The sequence below is a fragment of the Protopterus annectens genome, chromosome 11.part0, assembly GCF_019279795.1.
Source record: "Protopterus annectens isolate FY-2018-M chromosome 11.part0, PAN1.0, whole genome shotgun sequence".
Classification (NCBI taxonomy): Eukaryota; Metazoa; Chordata; order Ceratodontiformes; family Protopteridae; genus Protopterus; species Protopterus annectens.
In genome coordinates, this window is record NC_056745.1 from 880637901 (window position 1) to 880652172 (window position 14272).

The following is a 14272-nucleotide window of genomic DNA, read 5'->3' on the forward strand; positions in this document are numbered from 1 at the left end:
TTAGACTGTATTACGTATTTGTCAAACGCTTCAGTGTGGAAGTTTTTAAGTAATAAAATTGTTATTACTACATCCTCGTCACCGGAGCTTTTGTGGTGGGGAGCTGTGTCAGCCAAGTTATACACAGTAAGTTTGTGTTCCTGATCTGGCCGAGCCTCCGTGCTGGATTCGACTTTTGGATTATAGTTTGTTTAATAAACTACCTGAACTCTGTGCAGCTCTAGAACTGCACTGAACTCTGAAATGAGATAGAAAAGCCATTTTTGATTTGCAACACCTTTTAGAAGGTGTTTACAATTGCTTCTAAAGCACAACTCATCATATACATGATAACTTTCCATGGATGTTGAATGTGAACTCATGTTTTGTGAGTACTAGTCATTCATGCAGTGCTTTTCATACCCTAACTTTTATTTTTAGGGAAACAAAAGTAGTTATGCAAGAAGCTAATTTTTCACACTTAAGATTATTGCGTATGCTTCCTGCTTACTTGTAGGTTCAGTAAGCCATTCCTGTACTTGTGCTTTAAACCTTAGTCCAAGCTTGCTTTCTTCATTTTTGTATCCATTGTCATGTCCCCTACTACTGTTCTCTAGGTTCTCAGGTGTGCAGGTTTCTTAAAACTAACTTTTTGTTGAACACTGAAGAATAAGGGGATATGGTTGATTTTTCCTTCTGAGAATGACTTCATGCTGTAAAAACATATTTGCAGGAGATTCTACTGTGTGATTTATGGACTCAAATTTATATGGAATTATATTGAATTTTGTCTTCATTTTATTTTTTTCCCAGGTGACAGAATGTGAAATTTTTTTGTCATTGCTGGTGAAATTTCTGGATGGAGATAAACCGCAGTGGCTTCGAGCTGTAGCAGTGGAATCTATTCACAGGCTTTGTGTTCAGCCTCAGTTGTTAAGGTATTTCAGTTTATGTGACATCTTTGCAGTTAAGAAAATTACCATTACAGATGGATTAATGCAGAGTGTTATTCACGTTTTTGTATAGAAAGTCTTTGTGTTTTTTGTAGTGGTTTGAGACAGTGATGCAGAGTATGTCATTAACTGAAGTACAAATGCAAGATAAAGTAGAAAAAGCTTATGAAAAAAAAGTATTTTTTTTATTGGCAGTTTTCAGGAGCATGGGCCAGAAAACAGGCATTGTTTTTGGATGACTTTGGGTCCTAGTTAGTATTCCTTCAGTATCACCAGCTAAGTGAATAAAACGTTTCTCGGTATAAGCTTAGGAACAAACTACCAACTTTCTATAATCACTACATTAAAAATTCATCAGTATTTGAGAAAAGTTAGACTGCAGTTCAGGGTGTGCCATGGGAAGTGGTTGGAACATAAGTAAAGTAATTTGATGGAGATAGATGCTGTGAGATGAGATAAAGAGAAAAGGGATATTGAAGAGCTAATAGTGGATGACTCCACTGAAACTAGGAAAAGACAGATGGTTAGATATGTCAAAACTGTAAGGAAGCTTATACAGGTGCAAAATGCATGGTCAGCTTTGACAATAATGAACGAGGTTATTCTGTAACAGAGTAGGAATTACGAAAGCATGTAGTAAAGAAGAGGTAGTTTTATAAATTAGGAATTAAATATTCATATTTTGGTAACTTCCTCCAGTGTCTTGAAGTTGATTGCAGCGTGCTTGAGGCAGCAAAAGGTGGAGCATGACATATGTAAATTACGGAATGATTTACATTAAGAGATGGCAAAGGGATAATTGTCAGAGATCCACAATGGATACTGTCTATGTTCACTACTTTTATGTGAACTTGTATGCTTCAAAGGTGAGGAAGATGCACTGGATCAGATTGCTGAGCATCTAGATGGTCTTGATCACCCTAGCTTAACAGTAAAGGAGGTGGTTGGGCTTGTGATGCTTTTAACTGAACAGGAAGTAAGGGTAGGGTTAAAAGCACAAGCTTGAGGCAAGTCAATGGACACTGATTTCCTTCATGTGGAAATTTGGCTATTGATGGAATGGTTTGATTTGATAATGGAATCATCTGTTGAATAGGATGTTGCAAAGAGGTATAACATTCTGCTGATGCAGAGTGGAACCATTATCTTGGTGATACTGAGAGAAGGAAGTTTGTTTTTTCCCTTCCTTCTACATACCAGTCTCCGTTTTAAACCATAATTGCAAAGGATTTGTGTCAATAGCAGAAAAGCGTAGCAACTTCTGTGCCAAAATTACTAGCAAATGATCAGTGCATGTTTATAAGGGAGCAACAAACATGCAAAAATATTAGGTTGGACACTTTTTGTACAGGATGTTCACTTCTATGGTAAATCTCTTGTGCTTCTGACTTTAGATTCAGGAAAAATATTTGATAGTTAAGTGGCCTTTTTTATTTCATGATATGAAGATAGATTTCCCACAAGCCTTTGTACAGTTGATCAGGTCTGTATACCAAGGTTCCAGTGCAGTATCCACCACAGTATCACCAAGTGAAAAAGAGCACCTGCTGTGTCCCCTTTATTGTAGACCCTTTACTTTGAGGTGAGAATACAAAATATTCACCATTCAGAGTTGAGAGGATATGACTGGCAAGGTAAGCAGCTAAAAACTGAAGTGTTTGCTGATGATATTGTAATTACCATATCCAATCCCACTAGGATCTGCTTGCATTATTTTAAATGTTCAGCCATTTTGATAAGCCTTTTTGGTTACAAGATTAACCCAAAGTCAGGACTGAGTCAGTGAGGATTAGTTGCCATCTAGGTAGTAAGGTACAGCAACAATTTCAATTTTAATGGAATTTGGCTAAACTATTTGGGTGCCTGGATGGAGGCTGTAACAGAGTAGTGTATCAGAGCAACATGTTAGGGACTTACACAGAAGTGAATAAATTTATTTATATTCTGGAGGGTGTTAATTCTAGGAAAGGATCACGGTACAAGTTTTACATATGTTTGCAGTCCTGCCTCCTAGCTTTATTGCAAGGCTGAAACAGTGGAACTTAATCTTCCTTTGGGACAATAAGACCCTCAGGGTAGCATGGGGGCAAACTTTTGTTGCCTAAGGAGAGTGGGAGATTGGGAGTTCCATGTTTTAATCAGTACATGCAATTGATCTTGCTGAAATTTTATTTTAGTTATTAGATGAGGGCTATATTTCTGTTTGAAAGGAATTAATGCTACTCAGTGGTGGAAAAGAGTTAAGATAGGACGTTTTGAATATTGGCCTGATAAAAGGAATTGAGATTTAGACATTTTTAGTAAAAGATTTATTAAGTGGGTTTAAGGATTGGTTTAGGGCATCTGTTTATAAAGATTTGCTACTGGAGTTGCATCTTGTTGAGGCCAAGCAAACAGGTAAGAACTTAGAACATTTTTTGGCAGTGTAGGTGGGGAAACACATTTTTTCCGGTATATTCTATTTTTGTCTGCCAACCATCAAATCCTTTTTCCAATAGATGTTGAACCCATTTGTTCTTAATGTGGTGGATCCACAATCTGCCCTAAGCAAGAGCTCCCCAGAGGGGGCAATCGTCGAGATGTATAAGAAAGACCTTGTATCCTTGACTGCACCCAAACCCTTTGTTGTGTTGCTTTGGTCATCTTCGTCATTATTCCCACCTATTACATGGAAGGTGAGGTTAGATTCCCCAGTGGGAGCTGTAACTTTTAGCCTAGCAGTCACTGCAGAGAATGAAGGCTATGATCTGTGTTTGAGCTGCTTTCTGTAGTCCAGGCTTTACTTCTGTCAATCTCCATTTGTCTGCTTGAGACTCTACTAAGTCATTTAATCAAGTAATGCTTTGAGGTAATTAGGAAATTGCTTTAGATTACTTATAGATGGGTCTATATTAAATTCTCTAAAGCTGTAAACAGCGAACGCTATTTACAGCAAAAATGCCATACATTGAATTTGCTATTGGGGGGGGGGGGCTGTGCCCCTCGCCCCCCCTCTAATTATATATACCAACCCCAAGATCGCAGTACAGTGAGGAAAAGGCAAATTTTCTGATCTTCACTGTAACGTGATCTCACTGTTTGCAGTTCACTGCACGGCATTTTCGCTGTAAATAATGTTCGCTGTTTACAGCTTTCGAGCATATAATATAGACCCCTTATAGACCGTATACCTAGTAAATTCCTGAGTCTGCTGCTGGGAAACTATGAACATTTGTTCTTATGACCAAAGGGACAGACTTTACTCTATCCCAAAACTGGGGCTGTATATATTTCAGTATTTCAGAGTAGACAGTAATTGTCACCAGACTAGAGAATTGCACCATATCCTCTCCTCTTATTAGTCTGTTTTATTTAGGGTATAAGCTGTGGTGGTGCTTTTTTTTTTCTCTCTGTGTGCTCTAATTCTCACCCCCTGATGGTGATATGAGCACCTGTGGTCACCTCAGAGACTTCCTACTTCCCAATATCCACACGTGTGCCCCTTCACCCACTCAACCAGGGCTGCCATCACCAGCCTGGGAAGCTGCAGCCCATGTCTTTGATTCCTGCTCCTTTTCATGAAAGCTTCTGCTTGCACCAGAACAACACCAGCAAGCTGGTAACCACCTCACTTAGTTCTTAAGCTAGACAAAGATGTTCTTCGTGTTTCAATGTTGCAGTCATTACATTTGGGTTATCTGCTTGCAGGTAGCCCTCAGTCAGCATGCTTATCAAAGTCTTGGGTCCTGCGTCAGCTGCTGTCTCATCTTCCATGACGTCAGGTAGTCAGGGGTATAAAGCATGCAGCCGACGCAATTACATCAGTCTTTCTTGCCGTGCGGTGCCCGAAGCAGAAGCAGTTCGGAAGTGCCGGTCGGCCGACTCCTGAAATTTTCGTTTTCGAGTTTCAAATCCGAAGTCTTCAACTAATATAAGTTGGAGAACAGTTTTCTTGCTCTAAACCGATGTCAGTAAAAGTTAAAAATTGTATTTCTTGTGGAAAGCAAATACCTTATAAAGATTTTCATTCGTACTGCATTCCTTGCTTAGGCCCAGACCACGACGTACCTCTCTGTCAGTTTTGTGCCTTATGTAAACCTCATACTATTCGTCGGTTCATTTATGCATCTAAACATTTTGGTACTCGGTTCAATTATCCAGAAATGGCTTCGGTAAGCCACCCGACTACCGACATTCTGAAAAAACACAAAGATAAAGACAGAGACAGACCACATAGGTCCAAAGCTGCTGACAATGCTTCTCCTAAGCTAGTCGCCAGTTCGCCGGTACTCAGTGAGGCGCTTTCGCAGCCCCTGAAAACCGCTACTTCAGAATCGCAGGCCTCTACTTAGACCCATTCGGAGTCTGGTATGCCACGAGATGCCTCTTCGACTGTGGAACCTGCAGATGTCTCTACCTTGGATGGGTCTGGAGCCGCTGTGCAGGCACCGACTTCTGAGTGAGTATTCAGCCTTACTGACTTGCGTATTAAACTGAAGCCATCTTTTTCTTCAAGGCCTAAAACTCGATCCATGCCTAGAAAACTGACGCCCAGACCGCATAGTCAGGCCGCTATACCTAAAAAACAAATGGGAAGAATGGCTGAAGACCTTTTTACTCTAATCAGGGGAAGCTACCCTTCTCCCTCTAAGATACCTAGAACTGATTTTCCTTCTGATTCTTCTGATCAGGATTCTGAAATTTCTGTTTTCTCTGATGACCAGGAGTTGCCCTTATCTACTTATGAGGCTTCTGATGCAGAGGACTCCATTCCCTTTGCTTCCCCTCCAGAAGATTTCTCTTTTGGTGAAACTTTGCATACTGTTAGGGAGCATTTCCACTGGGAAAGCCAGGATTACTGTGACTCCAAAAAGAGGCTTAGGAAATTCTTACTCCTACCTCAACACAGGCCCTTAGCAATCCCTCCTGTACTGGACATTGTAGATGATGCCTTCTTGGAATCTAGCCTGGCCCCTGACACCTCCGGCTCCCAGAAAACCTGACAGGTATTACAGAGTACCTGACTCTCACAAGTTCCTCTTTAAGAATCCTACTGTGGATCCTGAGACCTTTTCACAGGAACCCAAAGGCATTAAGGCTACTACTGCCAAAAACCCTACCCCCTCTGATAGAGATTCCAGGGCCCTGAACAGATGGGGTAAGAAGGTATACACTTTTGCAACTTTGGCCATTAGGGCCTTAAACTGACAGTTTCATATATTAAAGCATCAGCAGCATATTATTGGATTGCTTAAACAGAAAATGATGTTGATTCCAGACTGTGCTGAAAATAAAGAATTACAGGAATTAATGCATTCTGCTGAACAAGTTGGAAAACATACTTTGCAATGTGGTTTTGATTCATTAGAGGCATCTTGCAGGGTTGCTGTCACTGGGTCTGTACTTAGAAGGCATTCTTGGCTTAAGGAGCAAGCTTTGCCAGATCATGTTGAAGCTAAATTACTGGATGCTCCCTTAAACCAGGACCCCCTGTTTGGCAAAAAAGCAGATGTACTACTTAAAAAGATGGAGGAAAAAGCTAAATCTATGCAAACTGTTAAAGATTTCCTGCAAGTACAGCCTCCCAGATTTAGTAGGTACTGACCTTCTAAGAATTGGTCCATTCCTGCCTCTTCCAGGCCTTCTCAGTCCAAACCCAGAACCAGCAGACCACCCAGGCTTCTGTCTCAAGGTACTCACAGGCCTAAGCAGTGGGGGGCTTAGTAAGATACCCCCTATGGTAAACTGTTACAATGACTTAACTTTAACCTTCCAAGCCCTGCTCAACTGACTGTTCCTTTAGGGGGAAAGATTGCCCTGCATGCAAAAAACTGGGAACTCATTACTCAAGACAAATGGATTTTAAATATAGTTTCCCAAGGATACAGATTCCACTTCCACTCCTTACCAACCCCAAATGGTTGGCCGGACCTACCCCCAAATCAGTGGGCAGAGGCTCAAAAGCAGGTTCTCTCTCTTCTAAGCATCAGGGCTATTCAACCTGTCCCAGAAGAGGAGTGGGGGCAAGGTTTTTACTCAAGACTTTTCCTGGTACCCAGAAAAGACAATTCCTGGCATCCTGTTCTGGAATTGTCTATCCTAAACACTTTTTTGGTAATCCCAAAATTCAAAATGCTAACTCTTCATCAGCTGATTCCCATGCTAGGCAAAAATGCCTGGTTGGCAACACTGGATTTAAAGGAAGCCTACCTGCACATCCCAATAAGGGAATCCTGCAGAAGATACCTAAGCTTCAGAGCAGGCTACATGCACTATCAGATGTTCTTTGTGTTTCACAGTTGCAGTCATCACATTTGGGTTATCTGCTTGCAGTAGCCCTCAGTCAGCCTGATTATCAAAGTTTTGGGTCCTGCATCGGTTGCTGTCTCATCTTCTGTGACGTCAGATAGGGGTATAAAGCATGCAGCCGATGCCATTACATCAGTCTTTCTTGCCATGCGGTGCCCGAAGCAGAAGCAGTTCACAAGTGCTGGTCAGACGACTCCTGAAAGTTTCGTTTTCGAGTTTTAGAACCGAAGTCTTCAACTAAAGCTAAGTACCCCGTTGGGGAAGCTTTTTCTTGCTCTAAACCGATGTCAGTAAAAGACAATAATTGTATTTCTTGTGGAAAGCAAATACCTCATAAAGATTTTCATTCGTACTGGATTCCTTGCCTAGGCCCTGACCACGACGTACCTCGCTGTCGGTTTTGTGCCTTATTTAAACCACAAACTATTCGTCAAAGGTATATTTTCACTTCTAAATATTTTGGTACTCAGTTCAGTTATCCAGATATATCTTCTGTAAGCCACCCAACTACTGACATTCGAAAAAACGCAATGATAAAGACAGAGACAGGCCACCTAGGTCCAAAGCTGCCAATGACGCTTCTCCTAAGCAAGTCGCCAGATCGCCGGTACTCAGTGAGGTGCTTTCGCAGCCCCCTGATACCCGCTGCTTCAGATTCGCAGGCCTCTACTGAGACCCATTTGGAGTCCGGTATGCCGCAAGATGCTTCAGCTGTGAATGTCTGTACCTTGGACGGGTCTGGAGCCACTGTACAGGCACCGGCGTCTGAGGGTGTATTCAGGCCTACAGACTTGCATATTAAACTGAGGCCATCTTCTTCAAGGCCTGAAACTCGAACCATGCCTAGGAAACCGACGCCCAGGCCACATGGTCAGGCCTCTATGCCTAAAAAACAAATTATAAGAATGGCTGAAGACCTTATTACTTTAATCAGAGGAAGCCAGCCTTCACCCTCTAAGAGACCTAGGACTTAATTTGTTATGATACTTCTGACCAAGATTCTGAAATTTCTGTCTCCTCTGATGACCAGGGTTTACCCTTATCTACCTATGTGGATTTTGATGTAGAGGACTCTATTCCCTCTGCTTCTCCCCCAGAGGATTTTTCTTTTGGTGAAACCTTGCATACTCTTAGGGAGCATTTTCACTGGGAAAGCCAGCATTACTCTGATTCTAAAAAGAGGCTGAGAGATTTCTTACTCCTGCCCCAACACAGACCTTTAGCTATCCCTCCTGTGCTGGACATTGTTGACGATGCCTTTTCGGAATCTAGCTTGGCCCCTGACTCTTTACCTCCTCCTCTCAGAAAACCTGATAGATATTACAGGGTTCCTGATTCTCACAAGTTCCTTTTTAAAAATCCTACTGCGTATCCTGAGACCATTTCACAAGGACCCAAGGGCATTAAGGCTACTACTGCCAAAAATCCAACCCCCTCTGATAGAGATTCCAGGGCCCTGGATAGATGGGGTATTGGATTGCTTAAACAGAAAATGATGTTGATTCCTGATTGTGCTGAAAATAAGGATTTGCAGGATTTAATGCATTTTGCTGAACAGGTTGGAAAGCATACTTTGCAATGTGGTTTTGATTCACTAGAGGCATCTTGCAGGGCTGCTGTCGCTGGGTCTGTACTTAGAGGGCTTCAGTTCTCTGCACTGCCCTTTGGCTTATCTACTGCGCCCATGATATTCACAAAAGTGCCTAGCTCCAGTCATTGCATTTTGCAGGCAAAGAAATATTCAAATATACCCATACCTGAATGATTGTCTAATTCAGGCAGAAAGCCAGGACATGCTATTAAATCATCTGGCATTTGTAAAGAAATTAGTAACTTCTCTGGGGTACACCATAAACGAAAAGAAATTACATCTAGTACCCTGTCAACAAATTGTATTCCTGGGAGCAAGCTTGAATACAACTTCCCAGATGGCCTACCTCACGCCAGAGAAACAAGTTTGACAGCCTACTTCAAACAACTGGCCACAATGACCTTGCTATCTGCAAGGAAGTACTGCAAGCCCTGGGGTTCAGGGCCTCTTGCATTCTACTAAGTCCATATGCAAGACTGCATATGAGGAGACTACAATGGTATCTAAAAAGCCTATGGTGTCAACATTCTCAGGACCTAGAATCAATGATTCCTATCATCCCTAGTCTAAAAACCCTATGGTGTCAACATTCTTAGGACCTAGAATAAATGATTCCTGTCATCCCTTGTCTAAAGACAGAGTTCCTTTGGTGGGCAGAGGCCTGCCACCACAACAAGGGACTGCCTTTCACTCTACCCCTTGCTGCCCAAACCCTAACAAATGCATCAAGTCTATGCATGGGGTGCTCACTTGGCAGGGCAGTGCATTCAGGGCAAATGGAACATGAGTGAAGTGCACCTGCATATCAATCAAAAAGAAATTTTAGCTGTACAGAATGCTCTGACAGCCTTCAAGGACCACATTCTTCCAGGACAATTATTGGTAAAGATGGACAACACCACTATTATGTGGTACATAAACAAAGGGGGGGGGACCCCTCATACCCTCTCTGGAGACTAGCCATGGCTCTGTGGAACATAGCCTTGAGCTACCAAGTGCACCTACAAGCTCAGTTCCTGCCAGGCAAGCTAAATACACTGGCAGACCTAAGCAGAAATCTCATGGACCCACACAAGTGGAAAGTGGAACCAAAGCTATTCAACATTTTGAGAAACAAATGGGGGAGCCCAGAGATAGACCTGTTTGCCTCCCCTCAGAACTACCAATTGGACAAATTCTGCACTAGGACTCCCCACAGACAAGCTTGGAAAGTGGTTGCCCTGTCCTTCACCTGGAAAAACCTATCAGTTTATGCCTTTCCCCTTCTGTCTCTCCTCTCCAAAGTGCTATTAAAGATTAAACAGGACAAACCAAGGACAATGCTTATTGCACCAGACTGGCCACAACAACATTGGTGTACCCCCTCTTGCGCTATGTGTCACTTTTGGAACCATGGCACCTGCCTCAGACCCTACCCTGCTGTCCCAGCAGGAGGGCCAGATTCTGCACCCACAGCTGCAAACCCTGAACCTTGCAGCCTGGCTAATTACCTGATCTCTCCATTACCATCCCTCAGTAAGCAAGTGACGGATGGCATTCTGGAAGCAAGGAGGCCTAGTAATAGAAAATTCTATGCTGAAAAATGGAAAAAAATTATGTTCCTGGAGCCAGACTCAGGGGGTGGGCAGAACAGTGCCCAATTAACCGCACATTCTTCACTACTTAACTGAGATGCTTCATAAGGGTCTTTCCTTTTCTTCCATCAAAGTTCATGCCTCGGCCATTTCAGCGCATTATAATACAGAGCCACCCCTCTTCTCTCATCCACTGCTGAAGCAATTCCTCAGAGGGGCTAAAAACTTAAGACCACCCAGGAGAGCTGCTACTCCAGTTTGGGACTTTAACTTTGTATTGGAAAAGCTCACTCTACCTCCCTTTGAACCAGCTGCAAATGCAGAGTTGAAATTCCTTTCTTGGAAAACAGCCTTCCTTCTAGCCATCACTTCAGCAAGAAGGGTGACTGAATTACAGGCCCTCATGGCAGTGGAGCCTTTCATCATCTTTCATGCGGACAGGGTGTCCCTCAGGACCAGTCCTTCCTTTATGCCCAAGGTGGTATCCAGTGTGGCCCTTAATCAGTCCATTCATTTGCCAACCTTCTTTTCTAATCCACAGAACAAAGGGGCACAAATACTGCTCTCCTTGGACGTGCACAGACAACTTAGATTTTACTTGGACACGACTAAGGCTCTCAGGAAATCTGAACAGCTGCTGGTTGCATTTGCTGCAGGGGCAGAGGGGAAGGCCATTTCAAAGCAAACTATTTCCAAGTGGATAGGCCATTGCATTCATTTCTGCTATAAGCACCATGGAAAACCTACCCCACAAGGGATAAGATCACATTCCACCAGGGCTGCATCTACCTCTACAGCATTTCTCAGAGGTGTCCCTACCAGGGACATCCTAGAAGCTGCTACCTGGAGTACTGTACATACCTTCACCAAGCATTACCACTTGCCATTGTTTTCTAAATCCAGAGCTGGTTTTGCCACTGCAGTCTTGCAGGGCCTTATAGCTGGTCCTAATGCTATCTAATTGTTTCCTCCCTTCCTTAGCTTTGGGAAGCTACCCAAATGTAATGACTGCAACAATGAAACATGAAGAACATAGTACAGTTGTTTATACTTACCATAAATGTAGACTGTTGCAGTCCTGGTTGCCCTCCCTCCAGCCTTCTGACTTCTATTTGACTATACCTCTATTCTTGTTTACTGTGCTTAAAGCTTTCTGGTGTATTTGCTTTTTGTTGGAGGTGTAACCTTGAATATAATTGCTTCCCATTATGGGGGCACCTGACATCTGGGGCAAGAAAAACTGATGTAATGGCGTTGGCTGCATGCTTTATACCCCTGATTACCTGACATCATGGAAGATGAGAAAGCAACCGACGCAGGACCCAAGACTTTGATACTGCTTCTTCTGAGGGCTACCTGCAAGCAGATAACCAAAATGTAATGACTGCAACAGTGAATGCACTCGAACATCTATGTTTATGGTAAGTGCATACAACTGTACTATATTTGCTACTCATTCCCATTTTAATTTTCCTGGCTTTTCCAGCAGCCTTGTTGTTATTTGACCTATTTATTTTTTAACAAGAAACATCTTTATTAAGCTATCACTTATGACATAGGCAGTCATGCATTTATATAAATGAAAACAAACCATGTTGAATTTTTAGTTGTAAACATTATACATCACTTATTATCTATCCAGTCATTGTCAGTTAAACAGTACATAGCTCATTCATATCCTGCCTTCTTTTAAACCTCATTCCTCCAAAACATTAGTCTCCATGTATTTTCCCATAATTCCCATTTTTTCTATATAATTAGTTCCTATCCTTTTCTAAATATTCCTATTCCAGTTGTTTTGTCTGTTACTGTAGTCATTAGTTCTAGTACACTTGGTTTAGACTTTGATTTACATTTTCTAGTAATTGCTTTTTTTTGCCAGCCACTATAATTAGACTCAGCATTATCTCTGGGCCATTCAGATTCTGTATCATAGCTCAAGAAAATAATTTCCTTCGTTATACTAATTTCCTCACCTAGTATTTCTGATAGACTAATCTGCAGGGAATTTTTAAAGTCTGCCAACTCATTTCAGTCCCAAAAATATGTTCCCATTTACTTCTACCTTCCCCATCACACCTCCAATATTTGCTGTCTACATGAGGAAAAATTATTTGGAGTCTACTTGGGGTATAAAAATACCAGTGCAAACACTTCCAAGCAAAACTCTTAAGTCTTCTAGACACTAGTCGTACATAAATCCCCACCATTGTTTCTTTATGAATTGCTTATTCAGTCTCTTATCAATCCTTTCTAACCTTCTGTGATTGATTCTTATAGTTATGCAATATTTTATATCATGTGCTAATTATCCCATTTTTAACAACAGCTTCTGTTCTAGATTCTACTGAAAATCTACCAGTGCTGGTCTTTCCCTTAGGATCCCCTTATTTCTTTCTCTTTGCCTGTACTTTGATATCAATCCTTGATAGAGAAGGCAATCTCTAGCCTGTAGTCCAAATAAATTCCTGGCATCTTCCCTTTTTATTACCTTTCTCTCTCTAATTATTTGCTCCCGGTGCCTTGACTCCTTTCCCAGTTTTCTGTTCCAGCTCCTTCTGGCCTATTGTCCATATCCCTAATTGGTCATCCCTGTCAGCAGAATCTCCTTACTCCATTCCTGTTTTGGCTTAGTTCTTAGAATACTTTCTTCTGCTTTGTAAATAGATTGTTCTGTATGGTTATTGTTCTCCTTAAGGATTTGCATCTAAAATCCCTGTCTCTCCTTGTTTCTTCACCGTCCATTTCCACTGTGAATTGTAGCTTTCTGCTTCTGCTATGTATTGGAGCCTTAACTGTGTAGCTCTGTAATATCCCTTCAAGTCACATAATCCCAAACCACCTTGTTTTATTGGAAGGATCAGCTTATCCCACTTGACTCTTGTCATCTTCCCCTCCCAGATAAAATGCTTCAACTCTTTATTAATTGCTATACACAACTTCTCCTCTGGTTGCGTGACTTGTTTATAAAACCAAGGGGACTAAAACATTTTGACTGCTTGTATCTGTCTGTGTCCATAAAACAAAACTTCCAATTTCTCTGTTTTGTATTATCTTTTTTTAGTCTGTTCCTACATATCCTTAGCTGCCATAACAGAATCCTTTTTATTCCATACTCTTAGGTACTTCTTTTTGTCGTGTCCCCATAAATATGGATATTGCTGAACCAATTTGTGTGTGGGTACATAATTTACAGCTATTGCCTTTGTTTTATCTTTAATTTTGTATCCCAGAAAGTTTTGAAACTGTCTCAAATTGTTCCACAACACAGAAATGTCCTTTTTCTGCTTTTTTTTTTTTTTGGGTATAAAATATCATCATCAGGAATTAAAGCCATTTTCTTGACTACCATACCAATTATATCCTTGAATTTCTGAGTCCCTTATTTTTTTGCCATTGGTTCTAAATATAATGCAAATAAAGGGGAAAGGGGACACCCCTGCCTGGTTCCTCTGCTCAAACAGAACCTATCAGGGAGGAACACTCCCACTTCAATTTTTGCCTCTGATCCCTCATTTATCTTTATTTTATTTATTTATTTATTTTTTATTTTGCAGTTTGTTTGCCAGGATAGTCCATTGGGCCACAAGGATCCCATTTTCAATGGAGTCCTGTGGAGAAAAGCTCCAGAAATACAAATAATAACAAGATACCAGAATACAAAAATTAAAAATCTGAGTCAGTTAAAAAACAGTACAAGATTTAAAAATCTTAGTCAGCTAAAGAAAAGTACAAGGTTACATAATAAAAACAAATGCTGACATTTGGAAGAAGTACAGTAATACAATGTGGTTAGACTATTTAAATCATAGTGTGGTATTTAATTCTTGCCTGTTCTTACTAAAGAGAGGTAGAGCTAACTATAGTGAAAGGAATCTATGAGGGAT

At 41.4% G+C, this 14272-nt stretch overlaps 1 protein-coding gene across 1 annotated transcript in view; it reads left to right on the plus strand.

Moving 5' to 3' along the window:
- The window catches only part of MON2 (MON2 homolog, regulator of endosome-to-Golgi trafficking), a gene marked incomplete in the record, with an annotated part of 2751369 nt that overhangs the window by 892291 nt on the left and 1844806 nt on the right, over nt 1-14272 (plus strand). Inside the window, 1 exon segment of the mRNA XM_044088289.1 lies at nt 793-917. Within this exon segment, the coding sequence (XP_043944224.1) occupies nt 793-917 (125 nt within the window).